This window comes from Lycorma delicatula, chromosome 4, assembly GCF_047948215.1.
Source record: "Lycorma delicatula isolate Av1 chromosome 4, ASM4794821v1, whole genome shotgun sequence".
NCBI classification, from domain to species: Eukaryota; Metazoa; Arthropoda; class Insecta; order Hemiptera; family Fulgoridae; genus Lycorma; species Lycorma delicatula.
Window position 1 is genome coordinate 139,420,866 of NC_134458.1, and position 24,555 is coordinate 139,445,420.

General features: G+C 26.5%; 1 protein-coding gene across 1 annotated transcript in view; it reads right to left on the reverse strand.

Moving 5' to 3' along the window:
* Positions 1 to 5,692: 5,692 nt before the first annotated feature.
* Ir68a (Ionotropic receptor 68a) overlaps positions 5,693 to 24,555 on the reverse strand; it is a 42,192-nt gene continuing 23,329 nt past the window's right edge. Inside the window, exons 5-10 of the mRNA XM_075361798.1 lie at positions 20,315 to 20,537; positions 16,432 to 16,602; positions 13,742 to 14,028; positions 9,205 to 9,729; positions 7,456 to 7,727; positions 5,693 to 6,111 (exon numbers count right to left, since the gene is read on the reverse strand). Coding sequence (XP_075217913.1) covers positions 5,693 to 6,111; positions 7,456 to 7,727; positions 9,205 to 9,729; positions 13,742 to 14,028; positions 16,432 to 16,602; positions 20,315 to 20,537 — 1,897 coding nt within the window. The remainder of the gene's footprint in view (positions 6,112 to 7,455; positions 7,728 to 9,204; positions 9,730 to 13,741; positions 14,029 to 16,431; positions 16,603 to 20,314; positions 20,538 to 24,555) is intronic.

Sequence of the window (24,555 nt, forward strand, 5' to 3'; positions counted from 1 at the left end):
TCAGATGGCACTATGTTATCTGCATTTAATAACTTTTTCAAAGATTAGTTTACTTTTATTTATCACGCTCCTTTTTTCAAATTTTTGGGTTCTCAAATTATCTGTGCAAGTCGACTTCTTTGTTGTACCAATTGCACATTTTTAAAAGTAGTAATCTTTTAAAAATTGGAAAATATTTTGGTCAAAACTATGTAACTACAACAAAAGATGTGCAAAAACATTTAGTCAGAATAAGAATTTGTTTCTCTCAGTCAATCAGAACAGTTTATAAAATTTCATTAAGTTTAACATTATAAGGACATAAATGTTTCTTCACACTATAATTTAAAATAAAAAGAGGTAAAATAAAGTTTTTGAAATTACTCAAACTGGTTAAGTTTTTCACTGACAAGTGTTTTTAAGTGTCCCTATTTTCAAAAGTATTGCATTTAATTGTGTGATGTTAATAAGTATGAGTAATTGTTTTAGTCTTTTAAGAATATTACTTATTGAACAAATATTATATTTAAATAATTCCACTAATTTGAATAATAACATTTAAATTTTGTACCTCTTTGTGTGGAAACAGTGTTTTGAAATTTTAATGGGTTTTTAACAATTTAAGAAAGTAACATTATGACAAACTTAAAAAAATGTACTTTTTGGTTTTACAGCAATATTCTTGAAACCTACTGGAATTCACATTTTTCAATCTTCCATGTAAGATCGCATATAAAACCACTAATTTTACTCAGAAATTTGTGTGTGTTCTTATAGTTGCAGAATAATGTTATTTGACTTTTATTACAGAAATCTGGATGAAATATTTCCTAACCATAGCTCAAAAAAACTGTTTCAAGACCTATGTTTACGTAGACTTTTTTTACTTTTTGGATGAGAGAATAAACCTTCAAATTATAACAAAAAATATTTGAAATACTCTGTAAGTATAACACTAGAGGCTACTTCTCCATGGCTGCTTCGCAGCCAGCATTTCAGTGTTTTTCTTACCATGCATAACATAGGGAAAACAAATGTTCACTCATATCTTGATTTGGAGTTGAGGAAAAATTTTGGGTGACACCTCATTAGGTGTGACTTGATTATCTGAGTGTTTTAAGCCATAGTCCATCCCAGTAGATCAATTAGGTCTCAAATTATTACAGTTTTTGTTTTTTAGCATTTTTCTTACCATTTTATAATATAGGGAGAATTAAGTATTTTGTGGTGCTATTCTCATCAAGGTTTTATTGTGATTTCTCCTGGTGCATTCAGGAAAATGCTGGAGCAGTTCCTTTTATTTTATATTGTTTGTAAATATTTTTTTTATTAAATAATGAAAAAAACAAAAACATTTTTAACAAATAGTTGCATACAAAAGTAGTTAACTTTAGATCAGTAGTTAACTTGAGAACATTTTTATGCTATTCAAAAACATTTCCATTTAACAAAACACAAAAAAATATGAAAAATCTTTAAGTTTGTAGATATCATTTCTTTACTGTGGTGGTTCAGAAAAAAATAATTTTTATAAACTAATAGATTATTACGGTTTTTTTATTTATTATTATATGCTGCTAAGTAATAAAAATTACTAATTACTCACTTTCAGATTACATGGGAATTGCTCTTTTAGAAAATATTTTTGAAGATAATTATGCAGTTCCTTCTGTCTGAAGAAAGAATTAGCTCTGAAAAGATTAGGAAAATTATTTCATGTAATTTGAAGAAGTAGTTAAAATGTTTTATGTTTTTAAACAAATTTTATCATATTTCATCACACTTATCACAAAGTATATTTTGAATAGCATGAAAGTAATCTCAAGTTTTCTTGACTGAAATTTTGGTTGGATTCAAGAGGCAACTGATTTCAGACAAAGTAGAAAGTTATTTAACATGCATGTTTAATAAATGCTTGTTCTTTAAATATATGTTCAAGCCTTATTCTTCACTAAATGAATTTTGATTATTGTTTTGTACAGGAAGTTCCTAATGTGGTCTTATTAATTTTTTTTCCAATAACTTAGGTGGAAAACTTTTAAATAAAAGATTACAATGTCTATAAAAGATTTGAAGATATTTTTTTTGTTTTTGTTTTCATTGTTTGTTACTGGAAAATAGTACAATCAAAATATCTTCAATTGAATTTAGAAGAAAATTTTGAATTTAATAAATTCTGATAAATATATGTATTCCTGCATTTCAGAGAGCCTTAGTAAGTGCTCAGTAGCAGACTTTTTACATTATTTCTTTGCATTCCACTTCTTATCTTTATTAAAATACATGTTCTTCACCTTTGCATTTCATACAAAAACAAAATTCCTGGAAAAACAGTTTCTGTTTTCATGCAGACAGAATCTTTATAAACTTATTTATAAAAAATAAACTAGAAATTGCAAAATAAAATAATTAAAAAAAACTCTAAAAAAGTAATAAAAGTGAGAAATAATACTTTTCAATCCTTTATATTTTTATTTTTTGAAGTCAGCAAGTTGTTTGCAGTAGTGTATAATTTTGTGTGAACATAAAACTATTATATTTACTTTTTAGGATGGTTCTTAAGTCTGTTTTTTATTTTTTTTAAATAGTATTATGTTATTGATGAATTGTTCTGAAATCTTAATTTAATATTTTTAGAATAATATGAAGCTTAAAACTTACCAGTAGGAAGAAGCAAGATACAGTAATCAAAAATAAATTTTTATTTGACATTTTTTATAAGTGTATTATTCTGATTCCAAGGTAGTTACTGAATAACTTTAAATGTGCAACAGAATTTTATTATATTATATAGGTGATAAAACAATAGAGTTGAAAACAAAGTCTATTGTTCAAAACAATAAAATATATTAACAACTATGTGTGCATTTGAAGTAAGTGTTCTTAGTACATTGTTTTTACAATAATGAATTATGTTATTTATGAATAAGATCAACAGCTTTTTAGTGTTGCTGAAAATGCTTTTCAACTGAGTATAGTTGTATATCATTTATTTATACTGCTTTTTAATTGAAAGATTTCAATAAACAATATTTTTTTGTGCCAACTTTTTTTGTGCTAGCTTTCATAAGAAAAAACATATTAAAAATGATGTGTGTGTAATACTGGGTGTCCCTGAAGTATATGGAAAAGTTATGGGAATGGATTATTAATATGAAAATAAGTAAACCTATAAATAAACATGTATATCCACAGTTCATTATCATCTTTCATCTTTTTTTAATAGATATTCAATATTTAAAGAAAACATTGAGATACCTATTTGAATAAAATCTAGTATAGATAATTAAACAGACATTCAAAAAAAAAAATTCTTATATATATAAATGAATGTTTGTTTGTTTGTCCTGTATGCGTTCCTATACCATTCATCCGATTGAGATGAAACCTTCGTGAGTTGTGTACACGCCTGTAAAGGTTTCTGAATTGGTTTGGACCCGCAAGGTGGTGCGGGGCTTGAGATATTCCAAAAAATTATATTTATGGTCCGATTTGGCTCCTATTTAGAATATCTATTAGTTACATGAAAATAAATATATTTACGAAAAATGACCCACTAGATGGCATCGGGGTCGAGATATTTCGAAAAATTATATTTATGGTCTGATTTGGCTCATATTCCGAATATGTATTAGTTGTGTGAAAATAATTATTTTTGCGAAAAAGGGAAGAAGGGAAAAAGGAAAAAGGGAATGAGGGGAAGGGGTGAAGATTGGAAGAGGGAAAGAGGAAAAAAGGAAAGGTTAAATTTTGTGATGTTCCGTAATGTTCAGTATTTAATGATTTAATAAATTTTCATTTGTGTTCGTTTAATCTATATATATATACTCAAAAATAGCAATAACGAAGCGTTGCTGAGTCAGCTAGTAACTAATGTTTCTAACTTTAGTTTTTTCTTGATTTAAATCTTTTTTAAGCATTTTAGTGCTAAAAAATAACATGTTAACAATTATTATGTAATTTAATAAAATTTTCCCTTAGACATGGTCTCAGTTGCAAAAATAAATGCGATTCAATGATACCTACTTCATAGTGTTTAATATTAATAAAAACTGTGTTACATTGATGTTGATTATATATTTTTGAATCTTTAGTTTCATATAAATAAAATAATAATTTAAATTGTAATATTAATAAAGTATTATTATAATAAATTTTAGGCTCTTTTCAACTTCATTAAAAAAAAATACCTTTTTTGTTTCTTATTGAAGGAAATGAAAATTGTCAAAGTATTATTTGTTTGGATTGAATTATTATTTTGTTTAGTTTTTTTAAGTTTACTCACTCACAATTTTCATGTAATTACATTTTTTTAATTCTTATTTTAAATCATATTTGAAAAATGGATTTATTCTGTTTGTAATAAAACGATTAAGTTATTAGTTTATTAGAAAAAAAAAAAAACAGAAAAAAATAAACAGTTACTGATGTTTTGAAAATAAGTTGATCATCAATTTTAAATTTATATACAAACTATTTTTGTATTCTTTCCCCTAGAGAATGTAAATTTAATGAATACACAAGATTTTATTAAATTTATCTAATACTGCAAATTGTCAAAATGAAAAACCAAATCAAGTTTTTTATATATAAAACTTATTTCAGTAATTTTGAAATATACTGTATGAACCTTGTCGCAAGGCTGACTGAAAATTTTTTGAACCCTCTTATTACAAATATTCTGTTATTTATAAAATTTATTTCAATTTGTCGTTTCAAAAAATTGTAGTGTTAAATTATTTTTGTTGTTGACTATCATGAACAAAAACCCTATATGTTTATTAAGGTATCTCAGTCTGTTTTTGAGGTATGAATTCCTTTTATGAATTTCTTTTAGAAAAGTACACAGACAGGTGGAAAATGGAGAATTAATGATTGCTTATTATAGGACTTTATAATTTATTGTCTTATAATGTAAGGAATCCTTTTCAAAGTTTTTCCATGAATTTAAGATACTCATTGCATTTTATTACTCTCTTTTATGTTACTGGTTGATGTCACAGTCTATTTATCATTGTTTAAAACATTATTAAATAATTTACAGTAACAATGGGTTCAAAATAAGAGTGTACTCCCTATCACCTTAGAACTAATAGTTCCATAGTATTAGGAATTTTAATGAACTTGTACCCTTGAGTAATTAATATAATTTTATAGTTCAGCTGTTATAATAAGCATTCTGTGATACTTCTGGATCTTGGCTTAAATTCAGTCAAAGATATATTTACTTTTGATTGATTTTGAATACTTATGTTATTAGTGTAATTTGGATTTTAATTAATATTCACTGTCTCTGACATAATAAATCTGAGATAGTACAGCATCAATTTCTCTTACCTGAAATTGGACTTAAGGAGTCTTGTGGGTTATTATGAAATCAGGAATATATATAAACCAACAGTATTATGTTCAAAAATTTACTAAGAGATTATTATAAAATAAAATATGAAAAATTACTTGTTAGTCTGTTCATGATCTAGGTAGAATAGAATTATGAATTAATCAAAGTTATAATCATTATTTTTGGTTTTATTTTGTAAAAATCAGTTGCATAATTTCTACAATATAATACTCTGGAATGATCTAACTGCAGAATTTTTTTTCAAGTATTATGTGTGAAGGAGAAATCTTTATGCATCGCAATAAATTTTATTAATGACTATAATTACAAGAACTAGGAAAAGTTTGAGAATTGAAAAAAATCAATTTTTTCTTAATGAATTAATTCTTTTTTATAATATTTACTTAAATAATATTTGTCAAATAATGGATCTTTTTTAACAATAAAGAACCAATGAATATTTTCTGCCAATAATACAATAATACTAATTAAATAACCAGTAAATAAAGCTATAAAACCAGCATTAAGTTTCCTTAAATCAACTAATGCTTTTATTTCTTCCTGAGATAAAGGTTCTTCTGTAATAAATGTATCAGTTATTACATCATTTAGCCATTTCTTAACAAGCCCAGCTTCAATAAACAACCTTATATATTTATCTACCTGTGGTTTAAGTGGTGAATTTTTTTGTAATCCAATTGAAATTGGCATATTTATAACACAATCGCTCATTATATGTAAGTTATGATTACTTGTAGTTCTTTTTTCTTGATCTTTTACATTTCCAGATTCTATTAAAAATAAGATGAATTATGTAAACAATGAAACTAAAGGTTATTATAAAATTATCAAATTCATGATATAAAATATTTCATTGTAAACTGAACAAATTTACATTTTGTTGTAAAAATCTACATTTTGTTTTGATCATCTTAATAAACAATTTTGACTACTGATAACACTAGTAATAAGGATTTAAGCCTGTTGTTACTGTAGATATAAATAAATAAATTTTTCCATATTTTATAAGTGAATGATGGATATTTTGCTGATTAAAAGCTGTCTATGGTACTTTGATTATCAGAATAAATAAATACAAATTTTTTTAAGTCCTGTAAATATCTTCTCAAATGCTTAATTTTGTAAATCTACTAGTTCATTTGTAGATTTTGCTCAGTAAAATAATGCAGCAACTATTTTGTTTCTCATACCATTTTTTGATTTAATTAAAAAGAAAAAAAAATCATAAATTATTCAGACCAAGAGGTTTGACATTTAAAGTTGTTTATTATGAATATACCAGATGAATTCTAAAATAAAAAATACTTTTACTTTCGATAGAATATTGAAACCGAACTCTTTATATCTTCATTTATACAATTTAAATTATTTTCTAACCAAAATAACACCTTAAATAGACTGTAATTTGAGGTCTACTTTTAAGAGCTTTAATTTTTCTATAAAAATTACTGGTATTCATGTGAAGATTAAGGAAACGTATTACATTTTTAAATGACTAACTGAATTAAATTTAGATAAGCAAGAATAACTGCAAATAACACTGATAGAAGTAAAAGAACTATCTAAATCTGTCAGTATTTTAATAATAGACTAGAACAAATTCATTAAAAATAACATTCATACATTAGCCTGCATATAAAAATTAAAAAAAAATGGTTATAAAGCTGTCACTTGCTTTTACAGCATGTTTAGCATTTGTTGTTGCTGTTTCTTACTCTTGTGTTATATGATGTTATTACTGGTGGCTATTTCTTAGGTTAGGAAGATGCGTTTTGAAAATACTAAAAAATTGTGTTTGATTTGAGTTTTGAATGTCTGTTTATTTACTATATCATTGCTGTTTGTTTATGTTAACAAATAATGGACACTTGCTACAGTTCATACCAAAATGTTTCTCAATCACTTTACTATCAAGTGTATATTTGTACAAATCACAAATCCATCAGCACTAACTACTTTAATATTCTATACTTCTAGATAAAAAACCTCATTTTAATAAATTATTTTTACTTAATTTTCTTTCTTGCGGTAATCTTTTAACTTCAACAAAATTATTAAATCCTATTATAAAAAAAAAGTGTAATAAAAATTAACTGATATCATACCTCTTACACTCACATTATTTTCTGTTGGTAGTTGTAACAGAAACCCTTGTTTAACTATAAGACTTCTTAAGAAATAAATATTTCCATAGTATGAAAAAGTACCCTTTGCTATTCTAGAAATAGCATCTTTTGCTCCAGGATCTTTAATAATTTCAAATTTTTTACCAATTTCTCGACTTGCAGGATCTAATGATGTTGTAAAAAACTGTTTATTTTGTTCACCCCAACCACCACATTTAATAGGACTTAATGCTAATTCTTCAACAGTATTTATTGAAACTCTGTAAAAATAAAAACAATTTCAATTTATCCATTTATGAATACAAGAAAATTTCTTTAGTTTACCATATATAAAGCATCTGATTAAAGTTGTTTGTAACATAGAATGCATATTTTAAAACTGACAGATGGAGGAAATGCACATTACTTTTTATGAGTCATCATTTAACTTACTGATTAGATTCTATTTCACATAACTTTCTGCTTTGTAGTAATCTTTTAACTTCAACAAAATGATTAGATTCTACTAATTATTTCTTCTGCTTTGTGTATTGTGGACTTTCTCATTCTTAATAGTTTTTAGGCTTTGTACATTTCTCTGTTACCAAATTAACTAAACATGGATGTCCTATTATATGGGTCATCAACCCAGTTTGTGCCCCATATTTAACCCCTCTTATTCTTTTAAATAACTCTTTATTTCAAACTTTATCAACCCCACTTAATTTTCAACATCCTTCTCTAACAACACATTTCTAAGGCATACAGATATTTTTATAAAAAGGAAAAGAGTAGTCTTTTTTCTCTCTTTTTCCTCTTGTCATTCATATTTTACTATCATAAAACACTACAATCCATACAAAGATTTTGAAAACTAACATTCTGAATTGTACATTTGATTACAATGTACAATTTGTAGCACACTTCTTTCCTGCATGAAAGTACTTTGTGAAAGTGCTTTTGCTTTGCCAGTTTGCTTTTGATCCTAACTTGCTGTCCATCTTTATAATTTATTACTTAATAAAATTGCACAATTATGATATTTCATTAACTTTTGTAATAATCTAGCAACTTAAGAAAATTGATAGAACTCTATTTATAATAATTTTTTAATTATTTGTTGGTGTAAATTTTCTGTCTATAGATTGTATTTTTTATGATATGAAAGTCAATAGACAGAATATTACCTTCTCATCATTTTGTAAATGTGGTTATAAATATTTAAATATTATTTATATTACTTAGAATTTTCAAGTTCTACAGTAAATATTTATGTATTTATTTTTATGACCTGGAATCTCCATTTAAAAATGTAAAGGTAAATTTACAAGTGTAAATGAATTCACCAAAGAAGATATGAAGTGAATGAAGACTAGTAAATGCATGAGATTTGTTATGTCATTAGACAATTAAAAACAATGATTTATATATATAATTTTCATTCAATTAAAATCACGCAAGACTTACATGAGCAACAGCTTACATGTCTACATTTGCTAACAAAGATCAGCTATACAAAAGATATATGAAAATTATTGCAAAATAATTTTCATATATCTGCTGTATAAACTTACAACAAATCATACCTGCTGTATATAAGTAATAATAAAGAATTTAATCATAATAACAAAAGATATAAGAGAATCATCATAACAGTTTAAATTTTTTTTTAATGATAATTATAAATTTTCTGTTTACAGCTAATAATGAATATAAAAATATCAATTAACTAGTTATTTTTTTAATTTAGTTATTTACCTTGGTTGTGGAGTTGCAAGAATTGCTGTCAAGCTAGCTCTATAAGAGACAACTATTAAAATACAATATATCCACCAACAGCCAGTCATTATACGTAATGCCCAACCACTTGGGAATTTAGGCAATGAAACAAGCGCAATCATACCATAAGTATATAGTAAACTATTATTAAAAGAGTCAAACAGAAACATTCCTTCCAATTTAAATGTCGGAAGATTTTTAACATTGTTATTAAAATGAATGTTTGGTTTGGTATAAATTTGAACTGAATTAATATTCTTTGATTTATTTTTATTCCAGAATTTTAGAGAACTGAAAGGAAATTTTCTTTTTAGCATTAACTTGAAATCTTTTATGTTAAACATTTGCTTTATCTTAATTTTTCTAGAACTCGTGGTTTTTGTATTTTTATTAGGGTGATTAATTACTTGGTTCTTATTTAAACTGTTGTAAACATTTGCAAATACATAAAAGAATCCAGCTCCAAAAACAAAAGTTACAATTATTCCAATCCACATATTTAACCTAATAAAGAAAAAAAAGTAGAAATATCAAGACATGAGTATTCATAAAATTAACAATACAAGAGTATAATAATTAATAGGAAAAAAATGTATTTTATAAATATATAAAGAAAATATTTTTTTTTAATGCATCCAGTATGTTAGGTTTAGCAGTAGCAATGAAATATGTGGTTAAAAATCAACAAAAGCATTGACCACAAAAACCCCCATTACAGGTTTTAATAGATTATGTCAACGTGTTGCAGAGTAAATAAGTCCTTTATTAAAAGAAGAAATTCGTATGATTTCTAAAATAAGAAATCTTTATTCTGATCAGAACATAAAAATACCTTGTACAGATTACATCAGTTTAAGATAACTTAAAAATATTCAAATTATAAAATAAAAGATAAATGTGTTTAAAGTTCATATTAATAGTTTAAATATAATTACATGAAATAATATTAAGGTAAATATGTAAAATGTAAAAGATTACTACAAAATAATTCACAATTCAGAAGCCTCTATTAAAAATTATTTTCAACACTTTTATGAAATCGTTGAAGGGAAGCAGATAAATCATGCTTTTTTTGTAATTAGTATTAAAAAATTCATCAAATTAGTAATGATTCCATAAAAAAAAAAATTAAATTTTACTTTTAATAAACAAGTAGAAAGACTTTTCAATTGGTTCAGCAATCTATTAAAAATGGCAACAGAAGTATAATTTTCTAATATAACCTTTCTATATAACCTTTCTCATAAGCTTAAGTACTGTGTTGAGTTATACTAAGACAGTTCTGTTATTTGATTTGTAAAGAATATTGTTACTTTTTAAGAACATGTGACCATTCGTTTTAGTAAAGATTGTACATTTATAAATATAAACACAAGAAGATAAGATATTTAACTTTCTAAATATGGGTCTACACGATTCATATTTATGGATGCCTGATAATGATCTGACAGCCTATTTTTAATGATCTGAATTTTGAGGGAGCCCCAAAATATGACATACTATATAGTGGAAATATACGTAGGTTTAGTAAACATTTAGTAATGATAACAAGTTTAGCATTTTCTTAAGGTGCTTCAGAGCATACAGTAAGGTTTGATTTTGTTACAAATGAAACCAATCTATTTATTGGAGAACTTATTTAATAAAACAGCCAGAATTTTCGCTTTGTCAGAAATACTAATGTTATCATTATTAATAAGCATTCTGTCCACGCAAACAGCAATGTTAGTTTATCTGATAAGCACAACAGTTTTATCTATGTTTAGTGTTAGATGGTTTTAATCCATACAGTAATCATGAGAAAACAATCATGATTCTCTAACCTAAAAGTGGATGTAGGGTAGGTTTCGTAAAAAAAATATATATTATTTTGAAGTTTAAAAAATTAGTTTTTGTGATCTGGTATGTGATTAATATCAATTGTAGTACTTCAATTAAGTTTCATTCCTTATTTTTGAAATCAATTTTTTTAAAATTTTGATGTTAACATCTAAATCAATTTTATTAAGTATGACAGAAAAATCATGTATCTGGTAGAGGACACCAGATACATGATTTATCTGTTTGGGTAATGTAAATTAATTCTGTATAAAACATGTGCTCTTTTTTCTTTTACTTTTATGAGTTTAGACTCTTTTTCCTAAAACTTTCCAGTGATTCAATTTAAATATATTCTAAGTTACCTATTTACATTTATTGATTTATCAAATGGTCTTTAAATCTATTTTCGTTGTTTTTATTAATATTTTCATGATTACTAATAAGTTGTAAATGTAATTTTAACTTTTGTACTAGTTTTCAAGCATAGTGTTTCAATAGAATCAAAAATATCTGCATTTTTAAAATTTGTTTTTATTTGATATATTATTTCATGAATTTCAAACTATTTTGATTTTTTGGTACTGAATTGGTTTATAAATCTAAACTGTACGTTTTCTTTGTTCTTATATTAATATGTTTTAAATTTTTAATATATTTAAAAAAAATTGAACCCAAACTGATATTAAATAGTAAATTATATTTTTGTAGGTTTACAAGTAATTATTCTGCTATTCTAACATATGGTTCAGACTCATAGGTGATAATAGAAAGAGAAGATATTAAAATGTAGGTGGTTAAGGTGAACTGTTTAAGCTTCGTGGGAAAGATCAAAAGTGGCTAAGAAATATAATAATGAGAAACAAGGATGCAGATTATTAGAGGAGAAAACAGGGGTGACTAAGATGGTTGGGCACTTGAAGAAAAACCAAAGTAGAAGCTCAGTAAAATAAATCTTTTAATTTTAACATAAAAGGGAAGACCTAGAGTAAGACCAATAAAAAATTGGTTACATTATATGAAGGAAGAATTAAAAAGAATAGAAGAAGAGACTTTTATGGGAAGATTGGTGGAGGAAAGAGTTCAGTGTAGATTCATGATGTGCAATGTGACCCAATGACAATCGGCTAAAGGGAAAGGATAATGATTATGATAGAGTTTGTAAGGTGTTTGGTAATGATAGAGGTGTTTGGTAATTATTTTTATTATTAGGTCATAAAGGTACTATAATTTTTCAACTCTTTCAAAGATTATTTTAATTTTTCATCATTTTTAAGTTAAAATATAAACTTTAGATTTCAAGTGTCTAATGGACAGACTAACAGAACATTTATTTTTGGTGTAAAAAACTTATCTTTCATTTTTTGGTTTTAAATACAATTAAATACTTTAAGAATTAAAACTGAAATTTTTATTTTCTTGAAGTTCCAGTATTATTTACACAACTGCATACAGCCATTAACTTTTGTTAGAACTTAATCTTGGCTAGTTCTAAAGTTACATTAACATCTTTTAAAGAACATTCCTACATGTGTAAATTCAAGGCTCCTGAATAAAATTAAATCATTTAACAAGCTTGAAATGATGTAAAAAATTTTAATGATTTTAATATATTTTCCCATGATCAGAAGGTAAGAATAAAATAATTAAACAGACATTTCATGAGTTATTGAACATGAATGATTTTTCATCAGTCAAAAAGAACTGTTTTTAATAATTATATCAATGATTATAAAATATGATAATTTAAATTCACTGAAGACAACCAATGAATTTTTTGTGTTCATGTTTAAAATAATATGTTAATATTTAAATGCTTAATAAAAAATCATAATAAGGCTACTTTATTTATTTATTCATTTCAACAACCAAAGGTTGTTTAACAACCAATACAATAATCAATTACAATTACGTATAGTTTTTATTTTAAAGATAAATTCTATAGTGTTCAATAATTTATCACAAAGTTAATGCAAAGCCCTACTAGACTGTTTAAAAAAAAACTTTCTGGATTAAAGGCAAATATGTTAATATTAGAGGATATTTTTATATAAAAATTATTCTCATGTGGACTTATCTTTTGAGGGATCATACAATCCTTGTCTATTATATGGGCGCCAATACACTTTTTATATTTGCCAATACAAAATTATTATTACATGAAAGTGAAGCATTGATTTTCGTAATATTATATATAAAATTAGAACATATAATATTTAAGGTTAATCAGACAAGGTTAGCAAGTGCAAGTGATAGATGTTTGGTTAGGTTGTGTTGATATTGTACAGTACACTAAATTGTTAGTTACCTAACTTGATCTAACCTTAACCTAAAATCTTATTTCCTTTACCATTATTTTATTTCATTTAAGTTTAGAAGTATTTATTAGCCAATATAAAATATTTTAATGTAGTGAATATTTCTCTACTTTAAATTTTATAGGGCTGATAAAATTTATGTGATCATTCAAAAATTGTGTGGTACCAAATTCTAAAATTTTAATTAAGTAATATTTTAATATAATGGTATGTATACCATATTAATGGTGTGTGAAAGATTAAAAATCTAACATAATACTACATTATTATTCACAGTATTAAATATTATTGCATGTAACATATAATACATATTATACTATTACATATACACTATTTATATTACTGTTTAATATTATAAAGTCAATACTTATAATATTTACCTGAATGGAAGTATAAGGGTTTTCCATGAATTATCTGTAAGTGCTTCTGGGGTAAGAAATGTAAGACATTCAGTAGCATAAGGTACACTAAGATCTAGCAAATCAAGATGATATGGTGTATAATGTAAACTACCAAGAGCAAAATCAGCATGCCCATTACACATTTCTCCAAGCAGTCCTGAGTATGAACCATTTAGTTGCATTTGACCCCATGCTTCTGTTTCACTATTTGGTGGTTCATAGACTAGTGATTTGAAATTCATTGCCAATTTTAAACTGTTCAGTACCTAATAATTAAATAAAAGGTGTTATTTTCAATTAACATTAAATAAATTTTTATTTTTTATTTCTAATGTGTCCATTGCAACGTTTTTAATTTATAAATAATAAGCAACTACATGGACCAATGAGATGAAGATGGTGTGTGTGACATTAAATGAGCTGTACTCTTGTACAGATATGTAGTTAATTGTACCCCAATCACCAAAGTACACCAGTATCCACTGTCTAGTATTCAAATTCATATAAAAGTAACTAACCTTTACTAGGATTTGAACCTCAGAACCTTTTACTTCTAAAATCAGCTGATTTGCATGATGAATTTTTTGCTAGACCAACCTGGTAGGTCCACATTAAATAAAATTTAATGTGTTTCATTCAATAAATGAAATTCTTTTACTGAAAATAGTAAATGAAATATTCTTAGTTAATGTTATTTGATATTGGCTATTGTTAATAACTGTGTGAACAGTTTAACAATAACCAATCTATTTAACAGTTTAAATAGATCAAATAGACTTTGATCTATTAAATTTGATGTTTTATTTGTAATGAATCTTTTTATTCTGCCAGCAAATTTTATGGAATCATATACAGTTAAGTCAGCAGTAAATATAAAATTTCCTCTAAATTTTTATAAATTTAAAGTAGCTTTGACTGCTATGGTAATTAACTATTAATAAATGCCAAAAATACTCAGGGGAATTCTATCCACAATTTATTTAAATGTGGTTTCAGCAATTACTATATCATATTTACTTTAAATCCTACAATTTCCAGGATTCAACTTTCTGAATTATTCCAGATGACATAATCATCATTTTATAAGAGATGTAGTTTACTATTTTATCCATGACCCAGTTATTTTTAATTAACAAATTTATTTAAATATTCATTAATTAATAAATTATTTCACTATTCCCAGAACTATAAAATTAATAGCATGTATTTATAAAAACTATAAATTGCTTACGGACACTTTTAAAAGATCTATATGATAAAATGATATTTACACTTTTATATAATAAAAATTACAACTACTTTTTGAAATATTGAAAATATGCTTACAGATCTCTTTTGAGTATAATTGGGTGTTGGGTGCATATTTTCATGCATTTAGAATTGTTTCACAATTTCTATTACTTTTATAAAAATTTAGGATTTATTCAAATTTGTTTTTTCTTTTACTACATACAACCACTTGGTGAGTAAAATTCAATTAATCTACAGAACATACTGAAAATATTAAGAGTTTTTAAAAACTATATGTTTTAAGTCTTGGGTAAGACAGTGATCTACCCTGATCTGAGGTAATCCCTCTGTGGGCTAAGCGTCTTCTTTTCCCTTTAAGACTTTTTTTGGGGAAAGTCTCATGGAAGTTAGATTAAACTGCTGCCCAAGTTCCATAATATCAGCAGACTGACCTCTTTTATTAGCACAGGGGATAACCACTTCTTTAATAGAGCTTAATGGATAACCTTCTGTGAAATTAGAACTGTTCAATGATCTTTGTTCTATCTAGTGATTCATACAAAAAGTGAAACTAGCAGCTAAGGTACTTGAAAAAGCCTAGTTTTCTGTTCCTCATAAAATTGATCTGTAACACTATTTAAAAGTTTTTGTTGGAGCTTACACATATTTTTAATGATCTTGTTACCAGTTATAAAATATATTTGTTGCGATTTCTGCCTTATTCCTGTAATTGTGGATAATTGCCTTTACTTTCATTATAACTGAATATAGATTTTTACATATAAAGGTTAATTCCAGATTTATAAAAAAGTATGGAGCTTTATGCAAATTTGCTCACATGGTATCATATATTTTTCATTCCGATGATTGTTATGATGATGATATTTCGTATTCTAAATACTGTTTATAAATTATAATAAAAAGAGTTACCGCAGAAAACTTATTCATTTTTTTATTGTACTTTTTACTTAATATAATTGTAAAATTCTTGTACTGATTTCTAACTTGGCTTATTTAATGTCCTCCAACCAGTAATTTTTATTTCTATTAGTTCCTGGGTATTCTTATCTTTTATTTGACCAAGCAGTTAAAGTCTTATTCTTTTCAATTTGTTTTTCTATTTTTAATTCTAATTAATGTTTTAATCAATAAGATTTTATTTTCTGTTTCTGTTGTACAAAGGAATTGAATTTATACAGTTTCTACACTGATTAATAATCTAAATTTATATGTTAGTGTTTATTTATGTAATACCATCATTAGTTGTGATTTTAACTTTTATATTTATACCAATTTTAGTTCCTAAAAATATTTATTTTATTACTTAAATACTGTATTACATGATAAAAACATTATTATTATTATTATAAAATCTGTAAAAAAGGTTTTATTTTCATTATTATAAAAAGATATAAATGGTTTACTCATATTTAAGTTACTTCTATTTCTAAGCCTCCAAATCCAATCGGTTTATAGCCTTCCACTATAATATCATTTGGTGTTGGCTTATCAACCATTTTAATTGCAGATGGCACATGTTGAATTACAACAGCACGTAGAATTTGACCATCCAATTCCTTTGTTTTCTCTCGATACAAGTTGGTATTAGTCTGTACATATTAACAGAGAAACAGTTATAATGAAAATATATAAGCATTCTACATTAGGCTTTAAAGATAGTATTATAATGTATTAGTATTCTATTTCATTTGTACTATATTTAACACACTTGCTATTATAGAGGAGATTATCTCTCAGTGGTAATAGCAATATATGCCATTTTTCTACAATAGTTCTGCTGGAAGCTTTGAAATCTTCTATGGCCCATACTTATCAAATTACAAAAAATGTTTTAATAGCAATAATATTTGATCTTAAGTGCTATATGGAATTACTTAAATAACAGAAGAGTGTTTTTTTCCAATGTAAATGTTTATTAAATATTTCTTATCTTTCTTATCAATATCACATGCCCATTTGTCATATCTTAACTGAGCAATTATTTTTTGAAAACATATTAGTATTTTTTATCAAACTCTAATAAATTTATAATTACATTGATTTTTTTAAAGGCTAATTAAATTTCAAAAAGTAAACTAATAAAAAAAACAATTATTTGGATAATGTTCATAATTATTTCTTCTTAAGTTTAATTTTTTACATATTCACGAATTAACAACAGGATGACATATACAGTAGCATGCAAATTAATCTGAACACAGATGTTATTTAATAAAAAGTATCTTTATTTAGATAAAAAAATCATACTTGTACAATTTGTGAATATCTAGTAATTAATTAATATACCCTCTTTATTCTTAATCACTACGTACATGATTTGGCATCAATTCAGCAAGTGTAGTAAATATTTTTTTGATTTCTTCATCAAGAAACCATGTCAATAGTATTTCTTTAATGAGGTCAATTTTTGTGGTAAAATTCATTTTTGAGTCGTTTTTTGACTATTGCCCAAAGATTTTCAATTGTATTAAGTTTGGGGAGTTACTTGGCCATTTAAATTTTCATCTTTCAAAAACCTTTTCTAATTTTTTGGCAGTTTGACATGGCTCCAAATCTTGTTGGAACACTCCAGCGCCTTGCGGGAATTTGTTTTGAAGTTGTGTTGCAACTCTTTCCTTCAGAATCTTATTCATCGCTTTTCAACACACTGTCTGCTGGAAGTAATGAACAAGGATCTTCAGATGTGAAACAACTCCAAAACATTTTTTTCTGGGGATGTTTAACTGACTTTGGATATGAACTGGTGATGTATTTTCATCTGATGCTTTTCTGACGTATGGAACCCTTTGGTCCTGAACATAAAAATATGACTTGTCGGAAAACGTAACAATTTTTCAGTCTTCTTTGGTCCAGTTAGGATACGCTTTGGCCCTCAAGAGCCTTTTCTTGTGCATTGCTGGTATTAAAAACTACTTTTTAGCTGGCTGCTAAATCTTTACACCCAGCTGGAAGAAGTCAGTGTCTAACAGTTCACATGTATATCTGTTCCACTGGCTGCAAAATTCTCAATTTAAGTCCATAGCAGATAATTTTGGATCAAGTATACTTTTTCTCATTAATAACTGATTCTGTGTTGAAATAGTATTTCTTTTACAGCCACATTTGCCTTTTCTTTAGGTAAAAAGGAGCCAGCTTCTTTGAATTTTTTTAAAGTAGCATTCACTGTCTCTAGTTGAACACCACACTCAGAAGCTACTGTCGATGTGTCATACGGGTATGCTCAGAAAGAGATAAACTTTGTGAGTGCTTTCTTGGAGTTATATTCATTATTTTACATTCAAGACACATAGAACAAATATATGAAAATATGATTTTATAATAAAGAATGTAATAAACTTTCACAAAATACTATTTATAACATGAAAATTGCTAAACAACCAAAGAACAATAACTTCACATTACACAGACAACTTAAAGAATGGGTGTGGTCAAGCAGGGTAGACACAACGTAGAAATAAAAAAATTCCCTATCTTTGGATTAATTTGCACATTACTGTAATAATAATAGTTACATTTTTTTTTAGATGAGAAATGAATCTTCTATCATATGATGATGCTATTTCTGTCTGAGATTTGAACTTAGAATCTTTCAAATGTAAGGTAGAACTATTATTTACCATGGAGGTTGACAATGATTATATTAATATATATAAATATTATTTAAGCTTATAAAATGAAATCATTTTAATAAGGTAACATCACATTTTATACAAATGAAGGTAATTTAAGTCAAAACGTTTAATACTGGTTATAAATAATTTTAGAAATAATGATTAAATTGATCAGGCTCATTAAATTGTACATTGCAAGTGTAAAGTGTAAAATAAGATCAAAAGAAAAAGTAATAGTGTTTTGGGCTAAGACTTGAGTAAGACAAATAAATTTCTTCTAGTTTGTTTAACTTGGTACTAGAAAAGGTTTTGAAAAACTGTAGGAGTACTTTTAGATATGAGAGTAAAAGTGCTTGATTTTTGCTGATTGTGTGATTCTGGGAGAACTGGAACAGAAGTCTGGTTATGAGCCGAAATATTAGTGGAGTTTTAATTGAAGTGTTATAAAATGTGGTAATGAAAATTATCCATGAAAAACTGAATGTATGGTAGTAAAAAGAGACAGAAATGAGGTAAATGAATTAATTATTGTTGTGGAACTGATGCTGAAAAACATAAATTCTTGGAGCTCAGTGAAATGGAGAAAAAAAGTGGAAGAGTAAAATGTTGGCATGATGAAATTTCTTGAAAGATGCTTCTGTATCTTACTTAAAAAAAAACACAAGAATTCTTTCAAAAAAGACCAAATTAATAATATTTGAAACAACTGTAAGGGCAGTACTAATTTATGGAGTAGAAAAAAGGAAAGTAAAAAAGTAGGACAGTTTTTGAGAATAAAATTCTTAGAAAACTGTTTGAGGTAGTCCAAGTAAATAGGCAAACCAAACGGAGGAAAAATCTGAAAATTCATAATCTTTTCATGGATGTAGATGTGATAGCAACAAACAGAAGCAAAATAATTCAGTGGCTGGTAGATGCACTGAGGAAACTGGAAGTAAATTAGAAAGACCCAAGCTGAAGTGGGATGATAAACCTAAGAAGGATATTGAAGTACTTGAGAATCAAGAGAACATGGCAAGAGACATGGATGAGGTAGAAAAGAGAGACAATGAATTGATTTTAATTTGAGAAGGCAGCTAGGTAAGGTAAAATTAATGACTGCTATGAGTCTGTACATTGAAACTCTAAGATTCCTCATTTATTGAATTTCAAAGATAATTTCAGTTTCAGCTTGTAACATAATCTGAGTAACATATTTATTTGGTATTCTTATCTATTACCAAGTAAAGAAAGAATAATATCTGTTATTCTTCTAATTGACTAGCTTAAATCTGTAATTATTACATATTTGGGTAGTATATGGAGCTAATATCATTTCACATGCAGAAATTACAACTTAAAAAACTTATCACACATAAGAACAAAAGTAATTATAAGAAAATTAGTCATTTACTGTTATTTTAACATAAAATTTCCTTTGATATGCTTGTGAACAAAACTGTTGTGTTAAAATATTAAGTAAACAAAAATAAAACATTTTCTTATATCTGTTTGTATTTACTTATTTTTTTTTTAAGAAAAAATATTAAGAGATGATTAATAAACCAAGAAAGGTTTTTATAATTACATGGAAAATTATTCCCAAAAGAAGAGGAATGACTGTTATTCTATATGGAATAAAATTTTTAACACATTTAATAAAAGAAATAAAAACATTTTATTCAGATAATTAAAAAATAATAATAATTACCTGAAATTTTCCAGCGCGCCATGTATCAACACGGCGAGGTATTAACATTCCTTTAATTGGTACTGGAAAAGGTACAGTTGACAATTCATAACGAGAAGATTCTTTATAGCGACGAATAAATATGATATTTACAATTTTCTTCCATAAATAATGTAGTTGATTGTGAAATAAACGATGGTCATACACCATTAAAAATTTAGCTCTAGTATCAATCAGACGATGCCTTAAATATAAAAACAGAAATGTACTATATTTTAAAATCATTCATAAAAATTAGATTTCCTTTTTATAAAAAAATACAATTATTTGCATGTCATATTTAAAATTAGTTGTTAAAATATTTTACCTCTTGAAATTTTTTAGTTTAGAGAGGATTTTTTTTAAATATTAAAATATATACGTACTGAATCACTGACAAAAAAAGATGAAACTACGACAAAAAATGGGAGATATTGTTAATAACCAAGTATATACCACAATTACTATTTCAACTGTATGTGTTTACATAACTTTCATGCAGAGAATTCTATTTACTGACCCATATTGTAATAAATTCCAGGAGTATCATATTATGGATCTGATGTAGGCTACTCATTTATAAAACTAATTATTTTTGAAAATATGGTTACATGTGTGTGTGTGTGTGTGTGTGTGTGTGTGTGTTTATATATAAATATTTGAAGTCTTTAAAGTGAAAATGAATGTAATTATGCCTTCTGATCTCAAAACAAAATGTACTCTCAAAAACCAAAGGTTATTTCTTAAAAACTGTACTATAATTTCCCACAAACCATAAAAGATTAAATTTGATTCATCCCCATTTGGTTAAATATTCCACAACTGAACATATAAAAAAATAAATATGAAAAAAGATTTTGCCCCAAAAACCATTTACAACAAACTTTAGTTAAAATCTAAACCTAAGTATATATTTTGTTTGATAAACAATAAAGCATTTGTATTTTTTTAATTTTATTTTTTATTATTCTAAGATCCCAATGAAAATTACTAAAACACTACCCTGCAGACAACCTTTAGCTAGTGTTTTTCCTATTTCTGAGATGCTGTCTCAATTGCTGAAATAACTATATCACACATTTTGCTCATCACGGTTCTGCAGTTGAAACAGGGCAGAGGACCACCACAAATCATTAAAGGTAATTTATTAAAAAATTAAAAAGCCAAATTGGATAAATTATTAAAATATGTTAATAAAAATACCTAAGACCTACTCAGACTCACTAGGAAACAATGCTCATAACTGTATGAATGGCATCTTTTGTGCCCCTGCCTTGGCGAAAATCATACTATTATTCATATCATATTATTATTGTTTTTTTACTGTGATAAATATAGTGGTGGTGTGGTGATGGAATGGTTAATTTAAATGTCAGATCATTGTAGAGGAAGAAGCACAGGTTCGGGGGCGGTATGTGGCTCAATACTAGGAGCCATTCCACGGGAGTAGACCTGATACCCGACAATTATTCTCATAATGTCATTAAGTTGAGCATCAATTCTATGAACATAAGGGCTGTTAAGCCACACTGGCGCACAATATTCAGCAGCCAAGAAGATCAGGCTCAGAGCCGATGTGCGCAAAGTGGAAGCCGAATCACATGCTGTTTGTACTGAATTGTATATAATGTGAGCTGAACAACCCATAATAATATTGTTATACAATAATAATATTATTATTGTTGTATAATAATATTGTTATTATAGTAAAATACAAAATACTTAAGTAAACACTAGTGACTTACTTTCAATTATAGATAGATTATTATTAATAAGAGTAGTTAAGAGATTATAGAATCCTCTAATGTACATATTTATAGTACCATAGAAAGAATATCATCGTAATGAAATATATATATGAATATAAATATATATATGAAATATAAAATGGTTAGGGAATTTATATTTCATCAAGATGATATATGAATTCCCTAACCATTTTCAAAAACTTAATCCTACTGACCATTTTTTTTAATATTTAAAGGTATTTTCTTCCTTATTATTTCATTTAAGACACATGGACACTTTAAGTTATCTGACTTCAGTGGATGAACTCTACAGCGTATCACTAGACTGGTTGCTTGGTATAGTGACAGCCTACTAGTAGAAGTAAGAGTTGACGTTTTTGTAAAATAAGATACTGGGTGGTATTTAAGAAAGTTCATTCAATAGTGAAATGAGATTATTCTCACCAGTATCTTAATGTCCACTGCTTGAAAAAAATGAGTTAATATTCAGTAACAGTTGAGTTATAATTATATTGGAGGGGTTAATTAATCAATTGTTTCAATAGATAGCTAGCCAACAGCTATGAAATATTTTACTTTTAACATTTGCAGTCCCTTAGCTCAATGAATTCAAAGTACATATAAACAATATTATTCAAGAAGTAGTTCAGTATTGAAATTACAGTAGATTGCAGGTAAATTTAGTTAACTCAATTTATGAGCAAAAAAACATTGAGTTTGATATTTGTATATTCAAAGGGAAGGATGATGTCATTGTAAATCAAAATTGTAAACTTTTTAAATTTAAAAATTGTCAGTGGGTGAAAATGGATGATCATACAGATCAGCTATGTTTAAAATTATTTATTGGCTAATTGTAACAAAAGACTGAAAATGTTTTATACAAATATACATTAATATAGGCTTACCATATTTTTTTGGGTCCAACCCACGACATATTTCTGAAATTACTTAAAAGTCTTAACAGTTTACTGAAACATTAAACTTTATTTATTCAGCTGTATTTTTCAGTAGACATGACTTTTTTCAGAAATGGTTTGTTTTAATTACATCATAAAATTCACAACAAGAAAGTTTTGAACTAATTTAAACATTTAGCAGACGTTTAACAGTAGATACTGAAAGTCTACCCCTTTCTGCAGACCAAATCTTACTCATAATTGCGAAAACTCTCTCAACTGGAGCAGATGTCCCAGGCAAAGAAATTGCAAACTCAACCATTTTAATAATATTGCAATATGAAATATCAGTCTTTTGAAACACCTTGAAAATTGCTTTCCACTTCTCTTCAATAGTATCTGGTACTTTTTCAGCACTTGAATCACAGCCTACCCTTTGGTTTTAAATTACCTGGTTAAGCAATGTAAGTTCATAAATATTTATGAAATCTTTTATAATTTTATTAAGAACTTGTGCACTCATCTAAAACAGACCAGGCAATTTCAGTTCACATATTTATCCACTAAAACTTACTAACTTTATCAAAACTGGTACTCCACAACTCTAAGGATTGGATACTAGAATTATAAAAATTGTCTATGCTTGAGAAGAATTTTTGTTCCTGAATATCATTATTTTCTTTTAGAGTGCATAGCAATTCTTTGGCAGAAGATGGTATAAATTTGTGGGTTTTTCTTTCCTGAAGTTGACAAATTAATTCAGAATATGTCTGAAATGCTTCTGTTGCTGTGATGGAATTAGCTTCCAATTTCAGAACAACACTATTAAATAACTGTAAAGTACCATATATAAATTTAAAACAGAGTTCACTTTATAGATTTAAAAAAAAAATCAAATAATAATTTTGGGCATTTATCACAAGATAGGAAGTATGATTTTAGACCATCAAAAATGAAAAGAATTCTTTCTATTGCAGGTAACAAACTAAGGAACCTTGTGCTGCTATGAGATAATACTTTTTTTCAATCTGTTTTCACAAATTCACAGAACTCTTTAAGTTTCGTTACTCTTAGTGTGTATATGTGGAAATATTTATAAATTTTTATAACAATAACTTCTATGTCCAGGCATAGAGAATCACATGCTGTTTGTACTGAATTGTGAACAATGTGAGCTGAACAACCCATTCCTAAAATAGGTCTCTCTAAATCACTGAACTTTTCTGAACACATCTTCATTCCCCTTTCTCTTCACACCACCAAAATTACTGTTAGTGTTATCAGCAGTATAACAAACCAACTTTTCTTCAAGTTTGTATGTTTTTACACACTGCAAAAGATACTGAGTCAAAATTTGAGCAGTTTCACCTGGCACTTCATCAAAATTTAAAAGTTTAACTTAAATTCTCTCCTCCAGACTGAAATATCTTATAATAATCGAAACAAGTTTTACTTCACTTCTGTTTGAGCTATCCATCATTACTGTTACATAATTAATGTTTTTCAAAGAATGCTATACATTATCACATATAAATGGCGAAGTAATGTTAACAATAATTGCCTCGGTTTTGGTTCT